At 56.1% G+C, this 10,317-nt stretch overlaps 1 protein-coding gene across 1 annotated transcript; it reads left to right on the plus strand.

Annotated features, from left to right (window-relative positions):
* The first annotated feature begins 1,445 nt into the window (after nt 1–1,445).
* Nucleotides 1,446–6,079, plus strand: CRYBA1 (crystallin beta A1). Its single transcript, XM_064677567.1, is given in 8 exon segments — nt 1,446–1,463; nt 1,465–1,477; nt 2,248–2,312; nt 2,869–2,988; nt 3,234–3,352; nt 4,957–5,098; nt 5,490–5,632; nt 5,756–6,079. Coding segments are annotated over 8 exon segments (768 nt in total). The 3' UTR covers nt 5,904–6,079.
* The last annotated feature ends 4,238 nt before the right edge of the window (nt 6,080–10,317 follow it).

Consider the following 10,317-nt stretch of genomic DNA (forward strand, 5'->3'; position numbering starts at 1 on the left):
CCTCTAGTGGCACCAGACTCTTGGCAGAGCCTCTATACACATGGGGTGGCAGGAGCCACGGCCAGGGCATGTCCGAGGGGCTGGACCGAGCTGCAGGGCGAACTCCAACCTGACCTTCTCCCTCAGCCCGGGTGCCCGTGGCAGGTGCACAGGGAGAGCTTCACAGGAGCGTCCCACCTCCAGACCCCTGTTCTGGGGCGAGTGCAGGGGGCAAGTGGTCCTGCTCTTCTCATTGTCTGACCCCACATTTGCTGGGATGTGGCAGTACGATCAGCCAGAGTGCCCCAGGAGCCAGCGTCAGGCCTTGGGGGTGCAGCTCCACAGCTCCGTGTCACAATGATCCCCATCAGGGCGACACCGTCCCCATCCCTGTCCTTATCCCACAGCAGCCAGCGAGGGGAAGGGCCCCCGCAAGCCCCAGCTCTCCCCTCGTCATGGCGGTGCCCTGCCCGCAGGAGGGGTCCCGCAGGACCGCGCTGAGCCCCCCGAGGCCCGTCTGGTCGGGTGCCACCCCGCCGCGCGTCCCCGCAGGGTCCCCCGGGCCGGGCGCCAGGCCCATGCCGCAGGCAGCGCTGACGGGGCGCTTTGTTTTGTGCGGCCGCGGCTGCCCAGCGGGGAGACAAAAGGGGCAGTCAGACGCGGGCATTGTGCCGGCAGCCATGCGCTGAGGCAGCAGCCCGCGCCGCCACGCTCGCCTCGTGACCCCCGACGGCCCGGGCTGTGCCCGCCATGGCGCCCCGGGGCCCGCGGGGCCTGCCCCACAGGAGCCCCACACGGGAAGGGGCCGTGGGGCTGGTGGCTGTGGTTGCCACAGGGATGAGGCCTCCCCAAACCCGTGGCGGGTCCCCCAGTGCGGGGCCGTGGCGGTGGCAGCGCTGTGTGGAGCGCTGTGGCTCTGCGTGGCCGTGGGGACATGTCTGCCAGGCCCACAGCAGCCCTCACCTCCAGCCCCCCTTGCCCGCCATGGGAGGAGGGTGTCTGCACTGACACGGTGAACGGAACCCACCTTGGCTGGAGGAGCAAGGTGACTGTGCCTGGTAGACACCCAGCCGAGCCCACCACTCGCAGGGTCTCACAGGGAGGTGTCCCCACTGTCCCCACGGTGCCAACTGGCGCCAGGGCCAGGCCAGCCCCCAGGCTCGCCCCGTGACGGCGCGGTGCATTGGCCCTGGAAAATGCCAGCGCGGTCAAATCGTTGAGTCATTTGTGACCAAGATTATCTGTGCAAACAGCCGCCCTGATTATTTTTTTTTTTTTATTATCAAATTTTTTTCTTTTTCCCTAAGAATGTGGTTCAGACCATGGGGATGAGCAGCTGAAATCTCCGGGGATCAGCAGGACAATGCCAGAGCAAGCATTGTGCTGACAGCTCTGCAAACGCTGGCACCGGTTCCCGGCCAGCAGCACCCTATAAAAGCTGAGCCGCTGAAGTAGGCAAACATTACATGGGCGAAGCAGCAGTAACCGCCTGAGCTAGGTGAGTCCTGGGACCGATGCGCACCTCTCCCACCTCGCCCCTGCTCACCCCTTTGCTGCCAGCTGGCCAGGCAGACACCCTTCCTCCTGCCTGGTGGCAAAAGACACCCAGAGGGACCATCGCCATTTCCCGTGGCATAAGACAGGCTCACACATCCCCGCTGGCAGCCGGAGGGGCTGAGAGCCCCTCTACCGCAGGGCACCCCACTCCTGGCACCCACCGGCACGGCACACTGGTTGGCATCTCCCACCATTAGCCTGGGCCGTCCATGGGAACCCATCGCACCTCCTAAAGGAGGCAAGGCTGGGGCACCGGGCAGAGAAAGGGGAGCAGGCGGGTCTGTTGGACACCGCCAGGCACAGGGCAGCCTGTGCCCCCCGCTGCAGCTCCCGGCTCCGGCTCAGGGGTGTTTTTCCTAGCGATGGTCTGGCCCCAGGGAAGGAGAAAGGGGAATCGGGCACCATGCCCCGGCGGGCGCGCGGGCTCCGTGCCATGGCCGGGAGGAGGGAAGGGGCACCGCAGCGGTGAGACGGGAGCACCTTGCTTTAGATGTGCCCCACAGCCCCCCTGCTGTGCCCCCTACCCCATCCTGTGGCCGGCAAGAGGGTTTCATTATGACTGGTATGGCTTGTCCCCAGCAGTGGGGACAAGCTGTCCTCGAACAGGTGCTGTGGGTGGTGGGCACAGAGCTGTCTCCCAGCCTTGTGAGCAGGCAGCAAGGATGCACAGGAACGTGCTGCAGTAAAAATGTCTTTTTCTTCCTTCTCCAGACACCGATCCAGCAGCAAAGATGGCTCAGACAAACCCTCTGCCTGTCCCCATGGGCCCGTGGAAGGTATGTCCTCACACCTCCTGTATCTCGCCTTTCCCTGCGTGTAGGTGGGAGACAGGGAGAAGGGCAAAGCGTGTCCTCCGGGGCCAGGAAAGCTGCACAGCGGGCAGTGAGGCAGGAACAAGCACAGGAAACAGTCACTCCTGTCCTCTACCCATGAGAATGTGACTCCTGGCTGTTCAAAAACATCCCAGGTGTTTTTCATAAGGGTCTTCACAGCATCCTGGCCCAGCCATGCCCTGCTCTTACCAGCTGTCCCGTGCCAGGCAGTCACAGAGTCCCTGAAAGCCACAGGCTGTTGTTTGCCCTACCCTGTCCATGCAGACAGGGTGAGCAGGGGCCATGGGCACTGTGGAGCAAGGTGGGGAGCAGCCCCAAAGGGTCTGGCAGTAGCTCCAGGGCCACAGGTCGAGGAGGGAGCTGAGAGGGAGAGGAGAAACACGTGCACGAGAGAGGCACATCCCGTCGAAGCCTGGAGCTGTCACGGGAGATTCCATCAACCGCAGCCCCCCGGGGAGGTCCCGCTCGCCCTTTCCCCCGTTAATCCTCTTTGCCCTAGAGCGTTCGGAGCAGAGGCCGGGAGAACCGCCAGCCACAGCCCTGCCACCCGCCCGTCCCAGAACGGCTCCGCTCCTCTCTCCGGACGGCACCGCTGCCCCGGGAACTGATCTCCGCAGGGGTGAGCAGGAGAGTGGAGCGGGGGCCAGCCTGCGGCTCCCCCGACACCAAGGCAGGGCGTCGCGGGGCCAGCAGTGCAGGGACGCGGAGGCGTGTGCGGGGCTGTGTCCCAGCCCAGAGGGGTGCCTGGTGCAGCCTCCGCTGGCTCTCCCTGACGGAGTGTGACCCTCCGTCTCCAAGAGGCGCTGAATCGCCTGGGGCCACAGCTGGGCAGTTTCCAACTCGGCAGCTCACTCTCCGTTCCAGATCACCGTGTACGACCAAGAAAACTTCCAGGGCAAGAGGATGGAGTTCACTTCGGCCTGTCCAAACATCATGGAATGTGGCTTCGACAACATCCGCTCCCTGAAGGTGGAATGTGGCGCGTGAGTACCCAGCTGCCAGTGGCAGGGATGCTTTCCCAAGGCAGGCTGGCTGGGTGAGGGGTGCCCAAGTGTGGAGCAGGACCGGCTGTCCTCGCTCCGCTTGGCTGGAGCCAAGGACCACAGCCAGGGGAAGCCAGGCATGGGGGAATCCCACCCTGCCAGGGTAGAGCAGCCAGCCCCGGGCAGCACTGACACAGAGAGAGGGCCAGAGAACAGTGAGAATGCCTTTGGCATCGTTCAAAACTGCCTCCCACGGTGTTGGAGCAGCCAGGTTTGGAGCAGGGTTGCTGCCCAAGGATGTAGTGAGGATCAGTGCTCAGTGAGTGGCTCTTGAGCTTGGCCTGCTCCCCATTCTACCTGTGTAACCCTGTGAAACACCACTAGAGAGCCACCTCTCTTGCCCTAGGGCCCAGCCCTGCTCTGCCTCAGGCTCTCCCTGCACTGCACAGCTCCCCAGGGCCGAGGCAGAACCTTCTCACAGCCTCCCCAGTCCTGAGAGGGTTAGGGAGTGGAGTCAGGCTACTCCCTGCACACGGGAATCTTCCCTGGCACACGCGAGGCATCTCCCGAGCAGCTCAGAAAGAGCGTGTCGGGATCGGTCCCCACAGCGAGCATCCCGCCGGGGCCAGCAGCAGACGAGATAGATTTGTGCTGCTATATTTAGGATGTGTAATGCTAATGGGATTACAGCAGCGTGCGTGCTCACGCCGTAATCAGCTCGCTGCTCCAGTTGATGTGTTCCTAATCAGTCTGTTCACCTTGCACAGGGTGGGCTGACTGCAGGACGTGGGTTTGGGGCTCAGTTTAGGTCAGTGGCAGGAAGCCCTTGACCCCCCCCCCCCAGCTCAGCGTGCCCCTCAGCACCCTGCATACCCCATCAGCAGGGGCTCCATGGACTGCACAGCCTGTGGCACCCACCTTCCTGCCTCCAGCCCTGGCCTCCCTGTTCCACTGCAGCTATCTCGTCCCCAGTCTCTTTAAGGGGATGTTCCCAGATGTCCCCACCCTGGGGACAGGCAGGTGCCATGTGGGCAGCACCAGGGCTTGCAAAATGTGTCCTACAGGGTGGAGGCATCCCGCTCACCTCTCCTTGTTTTCAGTGAAGAGGGACACCCAGAGAGGGGAAAGGCCACAGCTCCCTGCCCTGCCCAGAGCCAGATGGGCGCTGCCTGCTTTGGGCATCAGGAATTCAGGTCTTTCCAGCCGTGTCAGATTGTAATTGGGAAACAAGTAAGAAATGAGGCCTTTGGGAGAGAAGGGCAGTCAGGGCATCCGGAAGCGATGTTGGTCTGCATAGATAACGACAGAGCAGTCAGGGGGAAGAGCCACCTGCGCAGGGTGGGCCCCTGGAGGGGGGACCCCATCTCCCACCACAGCTGGGTGGGTGCCTCCCCAGCACCAGATGTGGTCACACACTCCCCAGGTTCTCTGCCCACATCCAGCACCAGTTCTCTCCCCACATCCATCATCGCTTCCTCTCCTCCCGACCTGTGGGCAGCCCCCAACCTCCTCCTGGCACCTACATCCTGCCCCGGTGCCAGCTCCAAGCAGGAGGCCCTGAGTTGCCGCAGGAAGCCCTGGCAGCCCTCGCTCTGTTTTTGCAGCTGGGTCGGTTATGAGCACACCGGCTTCTGCGGGCAGCAGTTCATCCTGGAGAGGGGAGAGTACCCGCGCTGGGACGCCTGGAGCGGCAGCAACGCCTACCACATCGAGCGCCTGATGTCCTTCCGCCCCGTCTGCTCCGCTGTGAGTGTCCCGCCTCCCGCTCTGATCCCGGTAAAGCGTCCCAAGCTACAGCAGTGAGATTACGAAGGGCAAACACAGCTATGCCAGGGGCAGGCTCAGCTCTTCTCCCCTGCTCCCAGCAGGATTTGCTCTGTCCTGTTTTTTAAAGCTTTTATGGGAACTTCCGGGCCAGGTGTACATGGTCAGAGCTGGGGGACAGCCAGCCTGAGACAGTAGCTGTGGCATAGCTGTCTCCAACGCCTCCCACTGCCCCCAAAATAAAAACCCAGCGAGGGTCTGAACATCTCCCTCTCCGGGAGACCCTCCCAGCAATGTCATAGGGAGGGACATTACCACCCATGCTGGGGGAGGGAGCACTGCCTCCCCCTCAGCCTCTGCTCTCCCCTCCCAGAATCACAAGGAATCCAAGATCACCATTTTCGAGAAAGACAACTTCATTGGCCGCCAGTGGGAGATCAGTGACGACTACCCCTCGCTGCAGGCCATGGGCTGGGCCAACAATGAAGTGGGCTCCATGAAGATCCAGTGCGGCGCGTAAGCGATGGGAAAAGGACCGGGAGCAGCAGGGACAATCTGCTGCCACTGCTGTGCTACCACAGCAGGGGAGGGGGACACACCCTGTAAACCCCCTGCTTACCTCTTGTCCTTTTCTTCCAGCTGGGTGTGCTACCAGTATCCCGGGTACCGTGGCTACCAGTACGTCCTGGAGGCTGACCACCACGGTGGAGACTACAAGCACTGGAGAGAGTGGGGTTCACATGCCCAGACCTCCCAGATCCAATCCATCAGGCGTGTCCAGCAGTAGCTCCCCACCTTCCATCTCTGCAAGGTTTCAAAAGCTCACCGGCTCCCTCTTGGTGCTAATACTCCCCTCCCGAAATAACCACCCCCTCTCGTACTGCCACTGCTTATGGAACAACACTCCCAAACGGTACCGACTGCCACAATTGCCAATAAATGTGACTGAAAGAAAAAGATAAACCAGCTTGGTGTGTGTTTGCTCTTGGGTGTTTGGGGCTGAGGTTGCACATCCCCATGTGAGCAGGGACCAGACTCTTTCCTGCCCATTTTAAGCAGGGCTGAAGCCCAGTGGGGCTCACATCGAGAGAGGTTCGTTGCCCCACTGTCTCACACACACAAACCCTTGGTTGCTGCAGCTCTGCAGCCACATGGCTTCCTTCCCTCTCCTTCCCCTGACAAAGTAAAGGACATCTGGACCCCCACCCAACGGAGCCATGCTGGCACCTGGTACCCACGTACTCACAGCTCATGGGCTCTGCAGCTGGCACTGCCAGGCCTTGGGGACCAAAACCCAAGCAGCATCCCTGGGGACAAGGGCTGCTCCCCGAAAACGCAAAGAAGAAAGTCACACTGACACCCACAAACTTTAAAATTTTTATTCAACAATTTACATCACTTATTGTCTGTCTTAACGTATTCGATCTACACAAATTTCTTCTTTTTTTTCCTGATAAAATAATAAAATTTGGATAAATTTTGAAGACCTGTTGGTGCAGAATAAACAAAATTTCAGGGTTTTTTTTTCTTTTTTTTTTTTCCTTTTTTTAAACATTTAGTGTGAATTATGACATCATTGGTAAAGATACATCATGCCATTACAGCTCATGGACATTACCTATCCTTACAGTCCGTGACATCACCCACACCAGCGCAAGGGGCTGCGCCAGACACAGCTACAGCAGGTTTTACACTAACTCCTCTAGCCACCCTCTCACCACCAGGAAAACGCCTACGCTTTTCCAGCTGGGCACACAGAGTGCATTAACCTAATCAGAAATCACCGGGGAGGGGAGAAGGAAACAAAGACTACCTTTACCGATCGGTGTGGTCGCACACTACAACATCGACACCAAAGAGGGGCTGCCCCTCTCTGCAGGTCAGAGGTAATTCAGCTTCTGAGCAGGTAGAGCACAACCCCTCGCAGCGATTTTAATACAAACCAGGAACAAAATGAGAACTTATCGACGGGGAAGGGGGGGCAGGAGAGGAGACGCCCCGGCGGCTCCGCCTGCAGGGATCTCTCCAGCCCCAGCTCGCAGTCGAAGCACGCGGTTGTTTCGCACCGCCCTTAACACTGAAATATTCAGGGAAGGGGGAGAGAGGGGCATCCATCCCCCCAGTAAACAAGTCGAGGACCTTCAGAGGCTGGGAAGCCGCTGAAGGTGTGTAAGTACACGTGTGATGGTAGATAGAAAAGCAGCCCTGTTCTGTATGAAAAAAAGCTGTCAAGTTAGTACAAATTTCTGCCACGGCGAAGGGAACAGGAGGAGAAAGCTGTCAGGGCCCTTCTCCCGTCACCAAATCCTGACTCTCCCGCACACAGGCTCTGGGCTAAGCAACATGTTTCCAAAGGTGGTACCTGCAACCCAACGCATGAAAACAAAACCAAAATAAAGCTCTCACCCCCAAGGCCGAAGGGAGCCCACCCTTTGCTCCAGCCCTGCAGCAGGATAGTGAGGAAGGCTGTCCCTCCCGCCTCACAGTGGGAATACACAGCAGTAGGGTTCCTCTTGGTTTATTTCGTCATTAGAAGCCTCAAGTTTGCCCACACCACCAGCCTGCAGCGCAGTGGACTGGTCTCCACTCCCTCCCCAAAGCTGCTTTGCGTGGGGCCGAGCCCGCACCCCCTGTCCCCATGGGGACACCGGCGGGTACCACACCACGCTCTCACCAGAAACAAAAAGGGCACTGGTTCATCTGAGAGTACAAAGTGTATCTGAAACACAAGCCAGCACACCCCGCTCCCTCCGATTCAATTACTAAAGTAGGCTCTTTAAAATAAAAAAATAATATATATATTTATATAGCTATACAGAGAGATACAGAGAAAGCAAAGGAGAGAGAGAGAGAGAGAGAGAGGCTACTAAAATAATCAAGAAGCGCCAGTTTTCTGCTATAGCTGTCAGCAAAGAACTGTCACCTTACATCATACCCTCCAAGATGGTGAAGAGAATGCAGGCAATGACAGCACAGGAATGCAAAAGAGGGCAGATAAGTCACTTCTGGTAATGAGACACAAATTAAACTTTCAAAACATGTGCATAGCTTTATTCATCTGCTTCAAACTAACCTTTTCACGGAGCTTCAGCGAAACTCGAGTGTGCAAAATGCATTTCTAAAAAATAATGCAAGCAAGCTTTCACATTTACTGTGGCAGAAGTACAGAAAGACTCGGACAGAATCACACGCTGGGGCGGGAGATGGAGAACCCAGAATTGCACAGCTTGGAGTTCTGAGTCACTGACTGCAAACACAAGCATTTCGATTTCGTGAACTTTAAGCAAGCTGTGTTTACTTCTCCTTTACAAAAAAACTCAAAAACCCCACAGAAACAAGAGCCACAACCTGGTAGGGAATAAGTCCCTTGGATAATGGGATCCTGGTGCCGCAGAGAGGCTGAACTCCAGCAAAGCCGGTTCCAGACCTTGGCTTGTTTTGGCTCTGCAGGCAAACCATAGCAATGCTGATTTTTGTCCACAGGAGAAGAGCGAAGCAGCTTCTCTTTCTCTCCCTCCCACTCGCCTCCAAAGTCACAGGTGCCACCCCACAGGACACCATCCCAAAACTCTAAGACAGCCACTAACACAGGCTGGATCCCAGGTCTCATTTCGATCCAGAGGGTCACCGGGACACTAAGGAACCTGTTGATGGGGCGCGGCCATCGCGCTGCAGGCGGGAGCCCGGCCCTCCCAGCCACGTCCCCCCAGCTCACACACCACCAAATCTCTTCAGAAAGACTAAGCACACATGCAAGGCACATTGAGTCAGATGTACACACACACACGGGTGTGTAAAAGAGCAAACGCTGGCCAAAAAAATAAAAAATTGATGCTGAACAAAGTACTTAAACAGGCAGAGAGCTCTGGCCTATGTATTTATAGACTATTTTCCAGGCAGTTGTAATCCCCAGGTGTTTTTCCTACACGACTTCAGACCTTCCTTACTCTTCCCTCACTTTTATTTTCCTAAAGGATCTTCTATAAATAGTCAAGTAAATTCCCTTTTTTCCCCCTTCAGTAAACTCCTCCTTTAGGGTACACATGCCCCCCCGTGGTCCAGGTGTGACCCATGCTAAGAAGAGGTTGTGGACCTGCCTGTGCCCCACAGCAGTGCCTTGATGCAGCAAGACCTTCCTCCACTACTCCCTAAGCCTTTTGCTGACAGGTTTTGGCTGGGTGGATGGCTTCACTTTGCTTTTTTCTTGGAAAACATCCGATTCCAAGTGCTCTCCAGCACCCAAGGGCAGCTGGAGAAGGAATTGGGGGTGCAGACAGGATGGAGGCCATGCAATCTTTAATACTGCTGGTTAACTTCACATTGAGATAAAGCATTCAAAAGATCTTTCCGTAGAGATGAGCAATTTCCTTCTAAAGATAAATTCAAATAGAAAACAAATATATTAAAACCGGAGACAAGAGCTGACTGAGATTTTTCTACCTTACAAGTTACTCAGGCACCTTTCCCACACCACCAGCCACGGAGGAAGGAGAAGTTGAAAACCTCAGGGATTTGCACTACCCTTCCAATAGCAGCTTGAGAAAAGGAAGGAGGGGGGAGGAAAAAAAAACCAAACCAAAAAAATGCACAGTGTTCTCTCAAGTTAAAAGAGTTCTCCTTTGCTTGCGTTTGCATAGAAATTCCCGTAGGTCAGCACCAAGATCAGGTACACCCCTGTCCTACACCCCAGCTCCCCCAGGTCCGACGCTCCCCGCAGTCAGTGGCTGTGTTACAGGAGGGTTCAACTATCCGCAGAGGAACTACACGGTCATGTTAAAAAAAAAACAAAACAAAACACAAAAACGAAAACAAAAGTGCATCACACATTCTTGATTTTCAGGGTTATACTTATAGCAGCAGCAGCATTAATCCAAGACAATGAACAGTTGTAGATTCGTTCTTAAAATGCAGCAACACTCAATGAAATGTCTTCGGGGAAGGGCATAAGAGGGTCCTTCTCAAAAGGATTAAAAAATGAAAATTAGACTATTCAATGTGGACAAAAAGGAGATACAACAAAAATTAAAGACACAATCTTATTTACATTAAAAAAAATCCCAAACATTCTTGTTAAAATATCTTTACAACACCTAAGCAAAAAAAATATGTATTTTAAGAATAAAGCAGAAACTCCTAAAGCAGTATCCATTTTTGGAACCCTTATTTAGCACCTGAGGAAAGACCGTATGGAAAGCAGACAG

The sequence above is a fragment of the Pseudopipra pipra genome, chromosome 21 (genome assembly GCF_036250125.1).
Source record: "Pseudopipra pipra isolate bDixPip1 chromosome 21, bDixPip1.hap1, whole genome shotgun sequence".
Classification (NCBI taxonomy): Eukaryota; Metazoa; Chordata; class Aves; order Passeriformes; family Pipridae; genus Pseudopipra; species Pseudopipra pipra.